We start from the raw sequence: 22,016 nt of genomic DNA on the forward strand, positions 1-22,016 counted from the left end.
TTGGAACTTAGCCATTGCAGAGCCATGAAAACAATTTTTGCTGGACCAGATAAAGTACAAGTACGGAGATGATATGCCCTACATACTGCTGTTGAAGGTATACAGTTTTGGTTCCTGATTTCTTGATTTATCTCTATTTTTGTCCAATCATCATGTCACATAAGATCCATAAGCAAGAACAGAGAAAAGAATTTTGCTTTCCACCAAAGCTGGAGGTTCACAGGGGGCCCCTCCCACATTAATTTATAGCCTGATAGCCCACATATGCTTGTGAATGTGGGAACATGGGTTTGAATTCCCCCAGTCTCTGGAGGCCAAGAACTTATTCTCCCACTTCCTGGACAAACATTCTAACTAGAAGGGGTTTTGCAAGCTATTTTTGAAAGCTAATCCATGGAAAACATTGTATTTAAAAATCTGGTAAAATTTCAGTCTTCTCACAGCAATTGTGAGAAGTGTAAAGACATTGTGACTAGTGCAAAGTGAACCAGAAACTTCTTTTTGATACTCATTGTAGAATAAAAGTGATAACTTAATGAACACATTGATTGGAAAAATTATTTTTTAAATTATAAAATGAAGCTCACCATGCTCTCATAAGCAAGTGTTCAACTACTGAGCTGGAGCAGCCACTTGGCAAGAGTCATATCCAAGACACAATTTTTCTTCAGTCTGCTCTTTAAACCAGACCTGGTTCTGTATTTACCACAGAGGTCACCCTCTGAGCACATGCCCACAGAAGGCTCTATACAAGTCCGACAGGTTAGGTTATTGACATATGTGTTGTTTAGTAAAGATTTTATCTAAGTCATGGATTCTGGAATATGGAATTTTAGCAGAATTGGTAAGAAGTTTATTCTGACAATCTTTTCTCCCAGAGTATTTCACAATAAATGATTGTGATTACTATGTTTTCTAATGAAATAGTATCTACATTTTTCTATACAAATGTTAAACTAAATAAACTGTTTAGGACAGGGTGCTTGCTTCCCCCCCCCCCCCCCCCCCCCCCCCCCCGCAATGGTTCCTGAAACAATTAAAGTTCCTTTTGGTAATTGGATGCATTGAAGCTGAAATTGATAATTAACTGTCTTTCAGCTTAAAAGATCATAATAAAGTCAAGCATCTAACCCAGATAATTACTATATCTGACATTTTTCTTTGAATTCTTCACCTTCTTACAGTCTGTGATATAAAATACCTTATCTGTGTCTCCAGATGACAGCTTTTAAAAAACTAATCCCCCTTTTTTCCCTGAAAATATCATCTACATCTTTCTGGAAATTCATTCCAAAGATGTTAACTAATTGGATGTGACCTACAGTGAACATCTCTTCAAAAATTTCATTTTTCCTACAAGGTAAAGCCTAATCTTCTATCAGTAAATCTAGGAAATATTTTTTTCCTACTTCGGTGGCTTAAACTACATAAAACTTCAAATGTATTTTCATAAGGATTGTTGAGAATATTTCACTCACGAAAATTAGCACACAGGGAATCAGTCATACAACAAGCTATCATGTCTGTTCACAGCAGGAAACAGAATCTAGTAGTCATTGCTTCAGCAGAAAGATTTAGTAGTTGTAGAAGCAGGTCCTTCAGACATATAATCACTTGTGATCTATCTTTACTGATGTATGTTCATGAAAAGTCAAAGCAGCTGTTAATGACGATGTGTTTACAAGACATGACATCCTGATTATAGTACAGTACTAGTATATAATTAGCATATCCATGTTAAGTTTCATCCAATGAGTAGAGATAGCAATAATAGTGATGACATCACTCTTCCTCAACATGAGTCTTCAACATGAGCAGTAAGAAATCTGATAGATATATTTGGCAGCTATCACAGTGGATTTAGCTATCTAATCTTCCTGGGTGCTGCTATCTGTGCCTGTGAGATTACATTTGCCTGGACATGACTATCTGCAGCACAGTCTCCCATTAATAAGACTGTAAGGCCTGTTCTTCAACAAAATAGTGCCTTATCCATACAGAGGTAGAAACAGAGAGCAAATCATACAATTGGGTTTTGTTTTCATTGACACTTCTGTCAGCTGACTGATATCCTTTCTTTTCATAAAATTAAAGTTCTCCAATGTGGACACCTCCAAAGTTACACAGCTGAGATATTAAATCTGAGATCCCCCAAAAGTACCACCTTCTTGCATTCAGATATGTTCATGACAGCAAAAAGGTATCAGAACTAAAATAAGTTTATCTGCCAAAGAAGTGGAAAGGTTTGTATCAGCCAGTCAGGAGATGCTAATGGCAAGGCTGTGCAAGCCCCTCATAATCAAAGGAAGTAAGTGAAAAGTCTTACATTTTTAATTCTATGAAAGGAGCAAGCTCGTACTTTTTTCTGACTCTTGGCATAGAAATTACTAACACTTACTATGAATCACACAGGCATTCAAAGAAGCAAAATGGCATCAAGCTAAACAGAGCGCCCTGACAAGAAATTGCTTTTCAGACTGAATTTCTCCCTATCTGAGAAATATACATAAAAATTAGAGAAATTTGTTATGGGAACACAATTCCGCCCCCCCTCCAGTCTCTCTCTGTTATAAAAGCAAAAGAAGGTCAGGTGAGAAAGTAAGGTTTTATCTGTCTCCCCTTTGCTCTGCTTACAGACAAATGGAAGAAAATTGAAACACAATAAAAAAATCTGCTGTTGTGAAATTAACAAAATATTTACTTTGTAACAAATAAAACATTTTTCTACCAGGCATTCAGTTGAAGAAATACTTTCACTTAGATGTCTGTAACTGACAGGTCTACAACTGCCTCCAGTCAGTACTTGAAAATTGATAGTGATAGATTCGTCTAGGTTTATCTAAAGAGGTAATATCCTTGTGCTGAAAATAATCATCAGAATTCAGAAACCGCTTTAAATGAAATGGATTTAGTGTTATACAAAACAGCTATAGCATATGGATGAAAATTGTTCTTGTCTTTAGCTGTGGTCACATTTCTGGCTTGGGTGAAGGAACCTTGTAAATCAGTAGTGCATTTTAAGTGCCCTCTTATATAAATTATTATTATTATTATTATTATTATTATTATGTCCCCTTCACTCTTCAAAGCACTGATAGTTAGCCCCCTGCAAATGAGATGTAAACCCTTCCTGACATTTTATCTTTTTCTATTTTTATTCAGTCACATTTCTTCTCCAAAGGTTTGCTTGCTATAGAAAGACCTTTTTCAAAGACAGACACACATTTAATTCCATGGCATGTGAGACATTCCTTTTTTGAAAAGGCAAGCAGCTGATATAGCATGCTGTAGCACAAAAGGAGTAAGTTAAAATGCCAAAAAATATTTCTGGGGAAAGGAAAGTCAAAATATAGTGATATACATCCTGTCACTTAAAAGCCATAACCATCTTGTTCTAGTTTATGATGACATGATGCTATAAGTGATACCGGCAATTATGAATGTAAGAATTACTCCCTTACTATTATCTGTTACCATGCACAGACTGTTTAAACATTTTATTTTTTTTTTTGCTAGTACTCAATGAATTACTTAGCATGTGGTGCTCTTCTTATACCAAGTTGCAACCTGTAAGTGAAATAATACATTTGGTAATACCTTCTGAAGCTGACAGACGGAATGCTAAAAATGAATAGGTGTGACAGAGGACCTCTCAGGAAGGTGTTTTTTACAGGATACTTACTGCTATTTGGATTGTCACCTATAATATGATGTCGGCCACTCCAGTACCAAAGCAGCAGCGTAGCGTCACGAGACCCAGACACGATGTAGCAGTCCCCACCGATATAGGACTCTGATCTGGCAAGGCAAGTCACGACATCCCAGTGGCCAAACACAATCTGAGTTAATTTTCCTGGTGGGAGCGCAAAGTGATAGAAATTCAGGTTTTTTAAGTACTTGCAGCATTTAGAAATCATTAACTAAATCACTAACAAATATTCAGTTCAAATGTAATTTTTGCCTGACGTCCCTTAATTAGAGTTCACTACACGCTACAACTAGATTAAAAGATAAAACTGACATTTTCTCTTTTTATGTTCCTATTGAGGGCTGTGCTCTCTGTCAATCCATAGCCTAACCCTTATCTGTAAAAATCAAGTCAGTGCTGCAGTCACTGAATATTAAGTGGAGTTACTGCTCCATCAGTATTTAAGCAATGGTGTTAGAACATTATTTGTGCATTTCATTAATGATATGCATAAGACAGCACATGAACTTTTCCATAATGGTGCTACATTATTATATTAAAAATGTATATTTGTTCTATGTTAATGTCAAACTAGGGTTTACTATGATCATCACCTCCTTCTTTCTATTATTGCATTCAGTTTTTAGCAAGATACTGAAGGATATTAGGCTAAGCAATCAGACAAAGAAACAAAACATTGGTTCCTTGTAGGAGGCTCTGCAACCTAATTCCTTATTACTTGAAATAAATAGAAATAGAAACAATACAGTCATGAAAATATTGTAACAAAAATTTGGGTTGATCTTTTTGATACGATCAATTCCCTGAATGTAACTACGGTTTTCAAAAGTTACCACTAATCAAATTGTATTGGCTTTCCCTTTCCTTTCGCATCCTTTATCTTTCAAAAAAAAAAAAAAAAAAAGCATCTTAAAGCTATTATGCTTAAACAATAATGAAGGATTTTATGAAGTGCCCTAGATATGGTAGTATTAAGGCAACTGTCCACTTTGTGACCTAAGAAGAAACAGGTAGTTGTATTTAGGGTCACCTGTTTCCGTAGAATAAACTCGAAAGCTCTTGTCCCAAAAACCACAGATAAGAATGTAGCGATTATCTGCTGTGACCACAAAGCAATGTGCATTGATCTGGATGCTCTGATCCACAAGGTCTGTGATCTGCCGTTTGTTCACACCAGAGTTATTGGCTGTAACGAAATGCAAAACACATTTTACAAGCAAGCCATTCCAACACCTTCCTGTCATCCACTTACAGGAGAAAATGAATACATTTAACTTTCAATGAACTGTGAATTTGTTGTTGAGTAAGCATTTTGAATATGAACATTCAGAGCTGTCTATATGGGTGTCAGAAATACAAAATTATTGTGAGATTTCTGCTTTCCCTTTGAATAAGACAAAAGATTTTACAGGAGATAACAATTTCTTATAAACTGCCTGATGCACTGCATAATATGTAGTAATATTTTAAGTGCTCTGCAGAAGTACTCTCCAAAACCAAACTGAACTAGGGGAAAGTGATGGAAGTTCATTTAAAATACCAAGTCAATGCTAACAATACTGCAGAAAGTCAATTCTTACTGGTTAGTACCTCTTCTACAGAAAATATCCCAGCTTGTATTGTGTGACCTTGACATTCCCCATATCTGCAGACGCTTAACTGGATCAAAGACGTAAGGATTCAACCAATGAAGCTTTAAAATCTAATGTGCTTTTTCAAAACTGTCTGATCACCTACCCCTCAAGCAGAGAGTCAGGCCACGGGCAGTAATGTTAAAAGAGGCAATGCCACCTGGAAATTCCCCCAGACAGAGGGAAAAATAATGGTTCATGTAGAATGCCACCACCTCAACTGTCAAATGGAGTTGTTAAGAAGGACTGGGAGTAACCAGCAATTGGGCTCTTTGTTTCCTGTGACACAACAGACAGGATTGGCCAATACAATAGAGGTGTGTTCCCTCTCACCCAATATTAACGTTCTAAAAGTTCAGTAATCTTAAGTTAATTACCTATGCTCCCTCTATACTCACTGGAGAGACAGACATCGCTTTGCATGGCAAGTCATCTCATGCTGTAATAGCTGTCCAAGTGCTAGACAACTCCAGAGGATGGTTTCTCTTTCTACAGTAGCTACAGAGGGAATCTTGACAACTAACTTCAGCTAATTGAAGTTAGGTGAGATAAAACTCACTCTGAGAGACATGTTTCTCATAATGTAGGAACATGACTAATGCAGATAATATTCTGAAATTTCTTTTGTCTTTATTTTTGGTTTTTCTACTTAAATTGCTCACAACTGCACGAAATAAGAGACTTAACCAAAAAAAACCCCAACCCAACCTATTTTAAATTTCCTTGTAAAAGTTAATATGATGTTTACACTCCAAGAACACATATTTAAATTACCAGACCCTCTATGTCCATCCACTGAAAGATAATGAATAACAAATTACTCAGATTTCCAGAACAGGTGGGCACAATAGCTGTGTTCTAGCTTTTGAGAGGAAAATGTGAAGAGAAAACCATTGTCATTATATGAGCAAATGAAGCATACAGAATGAGAAAGCTAACTCTCCTGAGGTACTTGTATATAAATCTTTCAACCACGAATATTGACACAGACGAAAAGGGAACTTTTCATCTGGAGATGTTTAAAAATGCATTTTTTTCTCACCAGTGCTGTAAAATTGTCTCTGAGAATGTTCTCTATCTGCAATTTCTGTCTTAAAAATATGCCTACTGCAAATAAAACTAAACAAACCACAAAGCCAATAGTTGCAATTAAAGAGAAATAATGACTGTTAGGAATACAAGTCCTGCAACTCTAACAGTTTTAGCAGATGCTATTTCTCAAAATACTTCACTTTCTCAAATATTTTTTGATTTAAAAATACAATTGGGCATCAATTTAAAATCCAGTCTGGTCTTTATTAATTTAGTAAAGCTGACTAAAACAATTCAAATAATAAACTGAATAAAAAGAAATGGATCTGCATCTGCACTGATACACACACCGTTGGCTGTAAGAAATGAAAATATGTGAACTCTACCAGACCCTCAAATTTTATTTTACTAATGTGACCTGATAAGAGAACAGAATTATAGATATGGACTGACAATGTAACTGACTTAATTGGTTGTTTCTTAAACACCAATTGCTGGTGATGTTAATAACAAATAGCACTCATGTAATTCATTCAGCATCAATAGTTAATGCTTTTAGTTCTCCAGGACTGACAAGAATAAATATTTTCATATCTTCTGTGTTAAGTGAAGCATAATATACAAATATAGCTTAATCAATAATTCTTGAAAATGCCGTTTTCAAATATATCGCTACATTTTCATCTTGACATACCAATCAATGGATCCATTTCGATTGGAAGATGATGGGCTTGATCCAAAGAATATCCTGGGGCTCCCCGAAGGCCTACACATGAAAGGAAGAATAAAGCATATAGGAACCTTTTTGTCTACATTTGTATATTATTTTTCTACATTTAAAACTGCATTATTGGATTATTATATATAAAAGAAAAAGTAATTTCTTCCTGTTACTTGTTCTATGAATCTTTTAAGTGTCCTTCCTCTGTTCTACACAAATACGCATTTGTTAATTCTTCCGTTATGTAATAGTGTGTTGGTTTTGTGTGGCAAGGTTTTGGTAGCGGGGGGGCTACAGGGGTGGCTTCTGTGAGAAGCTGCTAGAAGCTTCCCCTGTGTCTGATAGAGCCAATGCCAGCCGGCTCCAAGACAGACCCGCTGCTGGCCAAGGCCAAGCCAATCAGCACCTCTGTGATAACATATTTAAGAAAGAGAAAAACAGTTAGAGAGAGCTTTTGCAGCCAGAGAGAGGAGTGAGAAGATGTAAGAACATCTGCAGACACCAAGGTCAGTGCAGAAGGAGGGGGAGGAGGTGCTCCAGGCACCGGAGCAAGATTCCCCTGCAGCCTGTGGTGAAGACCATGGTGAAGCAGGCTGTCCCCCTGCAGCCCATGGAGGAAGGATGAGGGGGTGTAGCGATTCCACCTGCAGCCCGTGGAGGACCCCACGCCGGAGCAGGTGGAGACACCTGAAGGAGGCTGTGACCCCGTGGGAAGCCCACGCTGGAGCAAGCTCCTGGCAGGACCTGTGGATCCGTGGAAAGAGGAGCCCAGGCTGGAGCAGGTTTGCTGGCAGGACTTGTGACCCCGTGGGGGACCCACGCTGGAGCAGTTTGCTCCTGAAGGTCTGCACCCCGTGGAGGAGACTCACGTTGGTGAAGGACTGTCTCCCGTGAGAGGGACCCCACGCTGGAGCGGGGGAACAATGAGTCCTCCCCCTGAGGATGAAGAAGCGGCAGAAACACCGCGTGAGGAACTGACCGTAACCCCCACTCCCCGTCCCCCTGTGCCACTGAGGGGGGCAGAGGTTGAAGCCGGGAGTGAAGCTGAGCCCGGGAAGATGGGAGGGGTGGGGGGGGAGGTGTTTTTAAGATTTGGTTTTATTTCTCATTCCTCTACTCTGTTTTGCTTAGTAATAAATAAGATGAATTCCCTCTCTAAGTTCCATCTGTTTTGCTCGTGATGATAATTAGAGAATGATCTCTCCCTGTCCTTATCTCAACCCATAAGTTTTTTTTTTCATTGTACCTTTTCTCCCCTGTCTAATGAAAGAGGGGAGTGATAGAGTGGCTCTGGTGGGCACCTGGCCCTCAGCCAGGGTCAACCCACCACAAATAGCAACTGTAAATGTATGACTGCTAATTTCATCACAATTTCTGCAGCCACATACATTCATTAAATAACTCCTTTAAAATAGTGTAACAGATGATTTTTTTTTTTTTTTTAAATTTGAGCACTGGGTAAGATCTTATAATAGCACAGACAAGAAAAATAATTGGATTAAATAGTGTTATGAGTTTCTTACATATGGAAAACTGTAAGTGACAGAAACTTGGACTTTTTCATGGATTTATCTAGAATTTTTAGCTGGGAAATTGTGGGCTACAGTAAATTTGCAACAGTTATTCCTATTATTTCTATCCTGAGCAGTCCTTAAGTTGTTCAACTGTGCATCAGGGGCTGGATATTTAGTGTTATCTGCTCTCATGCACAGATAGCATTGCTTTGGCTCTTCTGAGCACCTTCCCTAGCATATAAATCATGATAGTCACGACTGAAAACACAATTTTTGTCAGGAACTGCTATGTTGCATGAGAATATCTTCCATAAAAGGAGATAGAGAGGTCTGGAGAATGAACTCCATTTTCTACTACTGCAATAGACAACCAGAGAAGATAAAAGAAAACAGGGCCTACAGCTGACCCTGCCATCTTCTGAAAAACACTGCTCTGAGAATTTCTCCTTCCCTCCTTTCTCTGTCTTCTTTGAAAACCAAACCAGTTTGGGACAGATCTCTACTGGTGTTAACTTAGATTCACTTGCTTCTATTGTGAGATGGCTATGTAAATGTCTTCTACTGCGTACGAACCCTAAAGTTCTACATACATCCCACAATAGTAAAAGTGGTCTGTGTATACACTTCTGTGGATTAACCTATCCTTTATACTAGAGTTGTAATTTATTAAAATAATAGTATGGTAATAGTAGGAAATTTATACCGTGCCTTGGATTAGCCTCTTGCAAAATAAAAGACATTGCCAGCCAGGATGTAAAAGTTAAGAAAATTATTAGAATGAGTTTTGATTATCCAAGCACTTTTATTTTCCTCTCTCTTCCCGTTATAATATATTCAGAAAGTATTCCTCTCTTTGAAATTTACACCAGAGGCTTTCAAATGGTGTGAAATGTAGTTCATGGTTGGTTCATGACGTGAATTCTGCATGTTTGCAACATGACTTCTGTTTTACAAGAGTATATATGAAAAACTAAAACCTAACAGTCACATGCATTGGAAAGGACAACAGGACTTTTACTAAACTAGATGAATTCAAACAACAGTTGTTCAGGAAACCCTTGAAATCCAGGACACTGCAATATCAGTGACCTTGACTCCACAGTAAAAAATGGGTAGGAATTTTGGCTTCCCCTCACTTGACAGTCTGGATAAGAAAGGGGTACTCGAGTACTAAATGAGCCTCCTCAAATGGAGGAGATGTGAATGATGATGGGTATAGAGTACTTGGGCAGCATCCCTGCAAAATCCTGGGGAACCAATTAGGAATTAGTCAGCCAATGTTAGTCAAAAGAGTATTAAAATACCAGGGGAGAGTTTCTGGACCTCTGAATTATTTCTGACATTGGGGTCTTCCATTGAGGACATAATAACAAAATATCAAAAAAAAAAAAAAAAAAAAGTTTGAGTGGGGTTTTTTTCCCCTCTAAATGTTTCCCTTTTGTTCTGTCCAGGAGTTTCTCCTGTGCATAAAGAGTGGAGGATTTTTCCTTTTTTTTTTTTTCCTAGTCCCTACAAAGTTCCTGAGCCAGGTAGTGAGCCACACATTCTTGTTTTTCCCTGCAGGAAGCTACCTTAGAAAATGAAACCTGTTCATTCCCAAGCAGGGCAGTACCTCACGTACCTCGTGGGCCCACCACCTATTTAACAATGCCTGGGACAACTTCAGCACCTACATGTCCAGGTGAGGAGACAGGACAGTCCAGCGGCAATATGGAGAGGTGAGCAGAGGGGCTAGAAGGGAAATTTGGGATGACTTTGTTGGATGGGTTTCTGGGAGGGAATGAGGAAACTTCTCTTGAGAATAGTTCAGTGTCCAGCTGCTTAGGCTTCCTTAGAGTTATCTAACAGTGACCCCGGGTAAGGCTTATGATGAGCTCCTGGACAGACCTGAAATCTCCCTCAAGCAGCAGACAGCGATGTATACGCTCTAGCATGCCAGTACGTATTCCTGAAACCTGGGACATATTAATATCGGCGGTGTCAAGAACAGCAGCAGTCTCCTGAAAAGCATTATATCAAAGGCTGATCCTGATGTAACCACAAATCGATTGGCTGCCATGGTGATGTGCTGCTGTTAGGGAGAGTGTTTCTAGGAATGACACCAGAGAAAACACAAGCTTTGATTATTTGACACAAACCAGAAAAAACAGTAAATTTTTGTGCACAGGCAGGTGAGTCAGATTAACCCACATCTAGCTAAACTGCATTTGAAATTAAAGCTGCGCTGTTAAGGTCTTCAAATTTGAATGAAACGTGCCCGCGAGAACCTACCTACTGTGTTGTGCCACCGATTGACTGCAAACAGCCTGCTGCAGGTGACGGTCACCACGGCAGGAATGGTCAGGTGGGGCAGTGTGTTGGCTGCCACGTGTGTGACGGGGGAATTTGATGGGAACTTCAGCACCATGATGACATCCTGCTGCATCTGATCTTTAAACATGAGGGGGCTCTGTGGAAGGAAACACTGTTGAGTAGAAAGGAGAAGAGAGCAGAAGAAAACAGAAGGGATAACACAATTAGTGAGCAGGTCTGAGGGAAAACGAGGTTAAAAAAGAGCAGGCAAGCATGTGCACATACAGGGAAAACAATGCTACCTGCGCGTCTACACTAGTGATGGAGGAAAGCAAGATCAGAAGCTATTATCGGATCATTACACGAGGACAAGTGGAGAATAGGTATGGTAAGGGTTATTGTTACAGGGTGTAAAATGACCATTAGTGTTAATTAATATACAGTAAAACGTAAAATTATACAGCAGTTAATATTCAAACAATAGACATACGAGTCAAATAGTTAATCCATTATCCAGCATAAATATAGAATCATAGAATTGTTATGTTGGAAAAGACCTCTAGGATCATCAAGTCCAACCATTAACCTAGCACTGCCAAGTCCACCACTAAACCATGTCCCTAAGCACCACATCTACATGTAAAATGCTATAAACTACAACAGCTGAAAAAAGAAATTTTAAGAGGGACTCAAAAACTCACAGATATTTAATTTTTCTTAATGAAGTCTTCATATGAAATACAGCAGTCCCAAACATAGACAATTTAATTCTATGTAAAGCATATACTTATTAGAGAGTCTGTAAGCAATTATAAACCTGTTTGATGATTCTACAAGTGACATGGCTTTTTGTAAATAGACAATAACACTGTTGTTAAATACTGGGTTTAATGTAATTTTTTTCAACCACTGGTATAACAAATAAAATTATCTCTAGAAGTTCAAATAATCCTTTTGACTTATCACTTTAAATTATTATTAAAAATATATTATCCATATCTTAAGAACATAAAATGAATATTATGTACGTTTGACATCTACACATTACTTAAAATAACACAACTAACACTTCCAGATCAATTTCCACTTTTGCAGTGTACAACTAGAGTGATTTTCTTGTACATAGATGAAATGACTGAAACTACATATTACTGTTGATATACAAAACGTAAAAGAAAATATCTAGCTCTAAGCATTTAATCAAAGGCACTGAGGGGCACAGAGGTATGTCTCATTCACTCTGGCTATTTCACACACTTCTTTGCAAGAAGCAGAGAGAAGAATGTGTTGGGAATGAATTTTGGAGTTCAGATTGAAATTTGAAATATACATTGTATTCTCCCGGGGGAACAAGTGGGAGGATTCCAGTAAGATTTGAACTCCCATACTTCATTTTCGTCAAGCAGGCATTGTGCATAAATCAGCCCCTAACAATGCATCCTTTACAACAAAACAAAACAAAACAAACAAGACATAACAACATGCTCACTTTAAGAAAAGCCTGCAGTCATTCCCACTACTTACAGAAATAAGAATGCAAATATGTATTTATCCAGTGTATATTTATGAAGATAGGCCCTCTTTATATAATATTAGACAGGAAAATCCAGGACTATAGGAAGCTAAAGCTATTCCAGCCTTCACCTTGCTCTGCTAGAGCACTGCGAGCTATTTCTGCCAGGAGAAAGTACGGCTGCATGGGCAGAGGAGGGCATTAAAAGTGTTGCTTAAATGGGTCCTTTATGACCTACAAATGATCCTCAGGTTCAAAGGGAACGCATTCCCAGCCAGGAGTTATGTCTCACCAGGTGCATGGCAGAGCTCCGAGGTGGATGGGGCTCAATAAGCAACTGCGATGGCGTCTGTCCAAAGTTCTGTATCTGCGCCTCCATGGCCTGCGGGCAAGGGAGAGGGACTGTCATGAGCAATATGCATCAAGGAGAGAGGTCAACACACTGTGTGACAATGCAGGCATATCCCAAGTCAGCCATGAAAAAAGTCCAGAAAATTCACCCGGTGCTCTCCTCCCAGGCTGCAGACTCATCCAAGTGTTAGTATTTTGTAGACAAGCTTTGCTTCTCCTTTCAAGCATGCTTCAGTTAACCAACTAACCATTCTCATTTCCAGTAACTGGCATTATATGTGAAAATGTTAACCTGTGAGGACATGCAGTTCAGGTCTGGAGAGAGCTTTTTTTTTTTTTTTTTTTTTTCACTAAAAAGAACATATATACCTTAATAAAGTCCTTTGTAAGGAGGAAAGTATGAGGATCTCTAATAAAATAAGCCTCTGGAATCTTAAACGGGGGGAAAGAAAAGCAAACTGAGAAACAAAATTCATGTATAAAATATAATAAAACCAAAATAATTACTATTTCAACAACAACAACATTAGTAGTTTGAAATAAAAAAAAAATGCCAGAAATAGATCTTGCCAGGCACATTCAGACTAATGTAAAAATCTTTCCAAGTTGCATTCATACACTAGGTATTTATTTCATGCTTAATTTTATTGCGTTTTTTCATGAGCTTTCAGGCTTCACAGGTTTGAAATGAAAACTTAGCAATTTCAATGCATTCTTCAAGACTTAAATCTCCTTTCAGAATAAATCTGAAGTAATTCAATAGGAAGTAGAGTACAGCCTATATACTGAGATGCTTCCTACTACTCAAACACTTCATTCAAACAAAAATATATTTAAGATATATTCTTAAAAACTTTGGCGAAAGGTTGCTGCTTGTAAAAGCAATACTGTTAAAGAACACTCCTTATTTTTCAAATAGACAGGTACTATTTTATTTGACCTTGTAAAATAAAGAATAAAGCATTCATAGAAAACTAAACTGGCAGATTTTGAAATGCACTGTGCATTATGTACCTACATATATACTGTACCCTGCACTACTGACCCTTAATATTTTTCTTGTGAGCTTTATGAATTTTTCATTTGCTACCACACAAGAAACATGAAAAAACACCAAAAACATTACTATCTTGGTAAATTATGTTATTTCTTTCAGACATAAAATGGTAAGAAGCACAATAAATACTTCATGATACAGCGAAATCCTTTTAATCTACATATTTTATCATTCCTACAAGCCAATCTGTGTTTTCCTCCGCTTCACAGCATAGATGCAAGATCAGATGTTAGAGAGAGATTTCCTAACAGGTCACTAACGTCTACCACTCTTGATGCCCTAGATTGACAGGTATATAATGGAATACCACAAACAAACATTCGTCGAAAAAGAAACTTAATGCAAAGTCCAGTCAAGCGGCTGAAGGACTTTCAATGGATTGTAGCCCTGGCACATTTGATGCTGTAATTATCCTGGTACAGGTGATTTCTTGCTTGCTGACTGATTCAGAGTGGACTTGACTCTCCAAGGCACAGAGTGTTTCTTGGGAACTGGTGAGCATCTCTGGTTTTATTAACACCATTTAATGATGAATTAATTTTAAATCATCAAGTGATTTTATACAAACACAAAGCATTTGTGTAGGCACATATGTGTACGTCTGTACACGTCTACACAGCTGCTATCTATATGTACCATACAAATGGCATCTCTTTATGTGCTGTGTAGATACCTTCACTCATGCAGACACCTTTTATACAGGAGTATAAAATTCACTTCAAGTCAAATCAAAGGTAGTATTTTCTATTACATTCAGTACTCTAGAAATAATTTGCCTGGTGGGGAGAAGAGAAGGGAATTATACTTGTTTGTGAATTTAATTTTCAAAATGACAAAGACTAATATCAACAAAATCAGGCACTACGTGATATATGCTTCCATGCAGATCTGTCAATAATATTTTGAGAAAAGTAATTTCCATTTTTATTTTTTTCCAATAATTATCAAGGTTAATTTAATTTTAATTTTTGAAAGAATTCTGTGTTGAAATAAGAGTGTGAATTGTATTTGGCAGCAATACTGAACAAAACCTAGATCTTCCGCTCCCACCCTTTATAGTGATCCCTTAAATGATAATCCTGTTCTCTTGCAGGCACACCATAATGAATTATTAAATTTTTTTTTCAGTGCAGACCAATTCTAATTTGCACATTTACTTTCATGTTGTCCAGTCTTGGCAAATTCTGATTGTTTGGCTGTAAATTCTGCACGCATAAACTTTGCTGGCTTTGCCCTCCAGTTCAGGTAAATTTATGATAGTAACATGGGAAGAGAAAGAGAAGCAGAACACAATAATAAACCACCACGAATTTTCAGATAATGAGGAATGGACACTTAAAACATAACTGTCAAAAGCAGCTGTTACCTGAAGATGTCCTGGTAAATACTCACTTAGATACTTTACATGTCCATAATTTTTAAACATTTAGATTAATGCCAAGTCCTTCTGTAACCAGAACAAATGCAGAATCAAGACCTTGATATTCAGGGAATATTGAATACTTTTGCTGGCTTGCATTTACAAAAGACAACCGCGTCTCCCCCACCTCATGATTACTAATGTTATCCTTTTGTTTCAAAAATACCATTTATAAAACTGACAACTCTCAGAAGTGTTAAAGAAACTGAACAAAGTTTCTTTAAAAATACCGGTAATATTCAACTACCGCACTGAGACTATACCCTGCACAACACTGCAGCTGTGCACAGCTACAACTTGTATTCCTCTCCAGATTTCACAACACTTAAAAAGGACAGAAAAACCTTGTCAAAACTTACACAGAAGATAAACATAAGCATACAGAGATAAAGCGACTGGCCCAAGGGTATTCCTAATGCTGCCTCCTATCAGATCACTTGACACAAAATGAAAAGCAGGTACAGAACAGATCTGTGAATAATAATGTAATACATTGATTTGTTTACAAGAGAACTCTGGCTGTATCTGAAATTAATCTGAAAACTGGTAAGAGCACACTGCAGTTTTTCTTGAACTGTAAATCATCAAACTTTAGATTTATTTAATGGTCTTAAACATTTTGTTTTAATCAATCAATTCCTTTTCTCCCATCACATCTTGAGTATTGTGTGCAAAGTGCCTCACCACTCCCTGAAACACACATTCTAGTCAATTTAATAAGTATTTTAATAAACGAAAGTTTATTCTCATTTCACCTTCAAATGTCCTTCATGCAGAAACAATATAAGCATTGAATTCAGCGGCTGCCAGATTTAACGCTTTTGGAACAGCAAAATGGCAATTATATTAGTTTTCACTTTCTTAATAAAGTGTTGGAGAAAAGCTATTTAGTGAGCTGATTTGAGATTCCCTACTGTTTTTAATACACATAAAATGAGATTTGTACTCCAGACACTTTGGGGAGTATCTGTTAGGGTATGATCATGTATTGCAGAGAGATAAAATGGGTCTTAGCCTATTACTTGATAATCATAGGTCAGAACAAGGAAAGAAAAAACATCTGCAAACTTGCTGGCAATTCAGTTTAAAATGAGTCAATCTGACACATCCTAATTTATGCAATCAAGCAAAACACAACTTCAGAGCACTTAATATTGGCCATTTAACAATAATATAGAGAGATTTATATTACATGTTTACATGCATTTTGGTCAAGAAATCAATACATCAAGTCATCCAATCTTATGAATGATACTAATCATAGATACAATGAGCAATACCCTCAATGTATTTTGCTCAAAGGAAATAAATTATTTAGTTCCAATTTTTATGCTTAAAGGCAGACTGTACATTCACAAGGATATTGGGATGCTCCTTTGCAACCTGAAGGATCAGTCCTTAGTGTCAGCTTCCTGTAGAAAGAAGAGTTCAATACATCTGCTTTGCTCATTATGCAGTCTACAGAAGTATTTAGGCTTTATTTCTCAATTCTGGCTGAAAGAAACACAAATCTGCCATTAAATAATTCAAGCAGTCTGGTTTTTTAGGTGTAGGCAAAGTGGTCAAAGGCAATGTCTCCAACAGCAAGCAGTGTAATTCAATAGGAGCAGTGATGCAGAGCAAAAGAGTTGGTCTTAGAATAGAATAGGATTTTTTTTTTTTTTTTCAGTTGAAAGGAACCTACAATGATCATCTAGTCCCACTGCCTGACTGCTGACCAAAAGTTAAAGCATATTATTAAAAGCATTGTCCGAATGCCTCTTAAACACTGACAACCTTGGGGTATCGATCACCTCTCTAGGAAGCCTGTTCCAGTGTCTGACCACTGTCTCAGCAAAGAAACGCTTCCTAATGTCAAGTCTAAACCTCCCATGAGACAGCTTTGAACCATTCCCATGCATCCTATCATTGGATACCAGGGAGAAAAGATCAGCACTCTGATCAGAAAAGATCAGTTCCTCTTGAGGAACCCATGCTGAAACCATGCCCACTGCAGGGTTTTCCCATCAGGCTGGCTCCAGCTTGGGCTGCAGACTTCCATCAGCTACTGCACCCTTGGAAGACATTGCTTCTGTGGCTTAGAAGCCAGTTCATACACTCCAAAACTGCTCTGCAGTGTGAATGAAAGCATGGCAAATAGGGATGATCACCAGATAAATTTCAGAAGCACAGTCCTAATCTAAATGAAAATACTAGAATTAACTGATCTGAAATATCACAAAAGTAAAGGTTTTGTTTGCTCCTCGTCATATCTTTGCCAAAAAGGTAAGCCATAAAGCAGTTTATTTTTAACATAATTTTTTCTCTAAAAAAGTTCTTTAGAAATGCAGGTAAAATCACCAAGGAAGATATTAATGGTCCATCTCATTTGCAAACTCCCCTTTGCTGAGAGAGATGCTTGGTGACTACGTAACACAAGAAATATAAAAGCATGAGCACTTTTACTTTGAATCATGGAGGGAAGAAAGAAATTCCTAAAACCTGAATTGCAGATAGCAAGACAAAGTTTTTATTCTTATATGAAGTGGCCTAGTTTTATTCATCTTCATTGATTACTACTACGATCAGTTAAACTTTCTAAAATATGTATTATCTGAGTTTCTCTACGTTTTTATTACTTTTTAACAGATTCAGACTTTTTACTGTTAATTCACATAATCCTGGTGTGGTTTGCTCCTCTTGTGTACCACATTCAGGTTTTTTTACAATCCGTTTTCCTCTGTGTACGGGGACTAAGCCCAATGAAGAACAAAACTCTGTAGGCAATTGAGAAACATGCACCACAGCAATAGCCATCCAAATCTGCCTTTCCTGAAAGTTTGTTTCATTTTTGCATCCGAGTGAACAGAGGAATCCTTAATTGTGTTCTCCCGCCATGCAGCCAGCATGCTCAAGAGCCCCCAAGCACCGTCAGAGTAAAGATTATTGACAGCCCTTTGGTGGGTAGCATAAGCAGCTTGAAAATGTTATTGTTTTGTACGAGTGGTGTGAGATACCGCTTTTTTATTTGCATCTACAGCTGTTAAACAACATCAATATCTTCAGGATTTTTGATAAGTTAGGTTAAGAGTATTGATTTCCGTTTTATTATTGTATGTTTGGAGGAAAGAAGTGCTGTAGTTTAAAGACAAGCAATGACTCAACTAGTCTGGAGGCTTCGATACAGTCAGTTATTTAATCAGGATACCCAAGGGACTGAAAGATGAGCACAGAAATGGATTTTCTCTGCAGGTCACTGCGTTATTAATTTAACAATGGAGAAGGGGCAACCTTAAGCTCCTTCCCCTCACAGGAGGAATCTCATTGGATCCAGTGTGCAATTAAATGGCTCCCCAGCAGAAGACCAACAGCTCAGACCTTCAGCCTCCTCCCAGAGTCAGTCCACCCCTGAACTCCTTCCTCATTCCCCTGTGAAAGGAAATAGTACCATGAAAGGAATGAGACTGTGAAAGGTAAGATCTCCCATTGTCTTTGTAGGCATGAGTCACATTGGTGACCTTATTTGTATCAGGGAGCATTGCCTTTTAGCTTTCACATTTACCTCATTAAGCTACTAATTGCAATACCTAGTTCTTCCCTCTTTCACCTTTATAGTTCTCCCATTCTTGCCCCTGGTAGTCCAATATGCCTCTCATGACAAAAAAATATTTTAACACTCTGACAGCTTAAGCAAGCATTTGGGTTAATACACTCCAAATGGGAAATAAACTCAATACATCTCACAAACAGAAACAGAGAAGGTAAAGCAAAAATAGCATAAAGATGGATATCCTGCAGCCAGGGCAGGTTTAGCTGAGAGTGTTCCTTACTCTTTCAGGGATACTCTCATGTGCAAGGTTCCTGTGTGCCTGAGCACAAATACTTCCTTTTCCTCTTTAGCAGTCCATTTGCCTGAAAATCACGGAAAACTTTCTTACACTGAAAAGAGCTGATGTCAAAAAGTGAAATGCTCCCCTACCTTCCTAACTCTACCAGAAGGAAAAAACCTAATTTTCTATAGTTCTTTTCTTTCTTGTATCCTTCCAACTCTCTCTGGAACAAAGGAGTTTACCACTGATATAATGAAATTCTCTCATTAAATTACACTAAAAACTAGGGCAAACTCTATTATGCTCTAAAGCAAATAGCTTTAAATTCCAATTCCTCTGACAAGGTCTATGTTGTTACAGGGGCTCCTCAGGCCACGCTGCTCAGTTCATCACTTTCTTTTTATAGTTGTGATAATTTTTAAAACTGTGGGGTTTGCTCCCAGCCCATGGCAATTTCAGTGGCTTTTCTTCCCTGCTGTTTGCCTATATACAAGGCAGACGTAGGCTGGAACTAAAGAAAGTCACATTTATTTATAGTTTTGTTTACAATCACATTCTTTCCCCCCCCCCCCCCCCCCCTCTTTCGAATAGAATTGAATTGAATTGAATTGAATTGAATTGAATTGAATTGAATTGAATTGAATTGAATAATCAGTTGGAAGGGACCTACAATGATGATCTAGTCCAACTGCCTGACCAATTGAGGGCTGACTAAAAGTTAAAGCATGTTATTAAGGGCATTGTCCAAATGCCTCTTAAACACTGGGACATCCACCACCTCTCTAGGAAGCCTGTTCCAGTGTTTGACCACCCTCTCAGTAAAGAAATGTTTCCTAATGTCCAGTTTGAACCTTCCCTGATGCAGCTTTGAACCATTCCCATGTGTCCCATTGCTGGATCTCAGGGAGAAGAGATTAGCACTTCCCTCTCCTCTTCCCCTCCTCAAGAAGCTGTAGAGATCAATGAGGATGCCCCTCATATAAAGACCATTTTATTATTCTTATTTCATGCCATTATTTTCTTCAGTTGAACTGTTATATTTCTCATGTTCATGTTTGTAGTAATTCCTGTCCCATACAGATTGGTAACATTTACTGAAACTCTTGTGTGTTCATTGATGTCGTGCCAAATGAAATCATTGCTCTGTCATCATTCTCCCAAATCTGTAATAAGTTTATAAAAGAAAACGCTGCTTTCTTTGATCATTAAGTTACTGAGTACAACATATTAGAAAAGATTTTACTGCAAAGTTACTTTTTTTTTTGAGATGTATAAGCATGATACAATAATTCATTAAATATGTAATTTCTTACCATAAATAGTTAAGGTTTTGAAACCTGAGCCATCAGGATTTTTTATTTTTAGATGACTGATAATTGCCCAGAAATAATTTTCTTATTGTTACGTAATGGACAATCTCAGAAACAAGGATTCCTTTTGATCTGACAAACAATTTCATCTTTTCTGAAGACATTCCCTCATTTCTTTTAAAACAAGAATTTTCATTGTTGTTTTTGGATGATAAATATTTAAGGTGACTGACTGAAATAATTTCTCATCATCTAAACTCTACCTATGTAAGGAAACAGTTCCATATTCTCTTTTTGTTATTCAGACACCAACACTTATGGTTACATTCAAAAGCTCCATGTGATTTGTTGGGTGAGAGGCCAGTCTAGATGATCTTTCCCATCTGGTGCTCAGGTCTATGGAACCAGTTTCTCTTTGACATCCTGATTCTGCAATGCAAATTACTAAAATGTACACCTGCAACATAGAATTTCCCTGTTGATATTACTCCTTTGTATTACTCCTTTATGTGATGGTAATCAAAGCATCACAACATGCGGAATTGCAGATGTGTCCTAGCTAGTATTTGCAAACCAAACCAAACCAAGCCAGCTGTGTTTCCTCAATGTGCCTCCTGTTGTATAAATCCTGTTACTAAGGATTTAGTCCTTAGTAAAGTCCTCACTCTTAGGTCTTAGCAAGATCTTGCTCAGGACATCATCTTCTATTCTGGCCAAACTGTTTCTTTCTTTCTTAATTTGTGTTGCCAGTTTCAAGTTCTTGTTATTACCAAAACTCCTCTTGAAGCTATCCTTGCCTGCATCTTTCTGGTTTTGGGGTTTTTGTTTGTTTGGTTTTGGTTTTTTGTTTGGTTGGGTTTTGTTATTTGTTTGTTTTATCATTACAGTCTGAGGTTTGTTATACCTCTCACTTTTTCACACTTCTACTCAGGAGTTACTGCTTTTAAGCCAAGCGTTTCCTTTCCTCTCCCTTATGTCATCCTTTAACTAATTTATTTTTCTCTTTTGCATATGAAATACAAGCCAGGATGTTGAAATCTTAATTTATGGTTTTAGATCTTTGGATAGAATTTTTTTTTTTTTTTTTTAAACAGAGCAAACTTATGACACAAATATTATTTTCTGAAAAGGGTCCTAGGATTCCAAGTGCATTATCCCCAATAATGAAAAGTTATTTCAAGGCTTTTCTAAAGGAGAGATAAATTTGTTATATTTCCTTGAGTAAAAAGTAAAAAATCCTCTGAATTTTTAAATGTAGCTTCTCTTCTGACTGGAATCACTACAGATTTTCAAAGTCTACAAAAGAGGAAGTGAAGGAATAAAAAAAATTATATGAAAACTGTCATTAGCATCCTTTAGTTGGCAGTTACTAAAATTTACAGGCATTTTAAAAAAAACACTGCTGCTGTCTGGGATGCTACAATTGTTTCCACATGTGAAAAACAGTGACTAACAGCCAGAAAGCCTGAAATGCCAGTTGTGCTAGGCTAAAAAATTGCCAGTAGTATTTTTCAAAACATCATCAACTGCTTTTAGAAACCTGCTAAATTTTAAGTCAAAAGTACTTAAAATAAAGTCTTTTTTTGTTTAGAAATGCCTAACAAGATTATATTATATAATATCTCAATGAATTCACTAATGAAAAAAGAGGTCCCAA

General features: G+C 37.5%; 1 protein-coding gene across 7 annotated transcripts in view; it reads right to left on the reverse strand.

Annotated features, from left to right (window-relative positions):
- The window catches only part of NBEA (neurobeachin), a 524,026-nt gene that overhangs the window by 16,183 nt on the left and 485,827 nt on the right, over window positions 1–22,016 (reverse strand). For 5 of the 7 annotated variants that reach the window (XM_075742002.1, XM_075742000.1, XM_075741998.1 and 2 more), the window contains 5 exons: window positions 12,705–12,794; window positions 10,879–11,071; window positions 7,067–7,138; window positions 4,740–4,895; window positions 3,683–3,853 (listed from right to left, as the gene is read on the reverse strand). In XM_075742002.1, coding sequence (XP_075598117.1) covers window positions 3,683–3,853; window positions 4,740–4,895; window positions 7,067–7,138; window positions 10,879–11,071; window positions 12,705–12,794 — 682 coding nt within the window. Of the gene's footprint in view, window positions 1–3,682; window positions 3,854–4,739; window positions 4,896–7,066; window positions 7,139–10,878; window positions 11,072–12,704; window positions 12,795–13,132; window positions 13,196–22,016 lie in introns of all 7 variants that reach the window. The other 2 variants (XM_075742004.1, XM_075741999.1) reach the window with 2 other exon arrangements.

The sequence above is a fragment of the Balearica regulorum genome, chromosome 1, assembly GCF_011004875.1.
Source record: "Balearica regulorum gibbericeps isolate bBalReg1 chromosome 1, bBalReg1.pri, whole genome shotgun sequence".
Lineage (NCBI taxonomy): Eukaryota > Metazoa > Chordata > Aves > Gruiformes > Gruidae > Balearica > Balearica regulorum.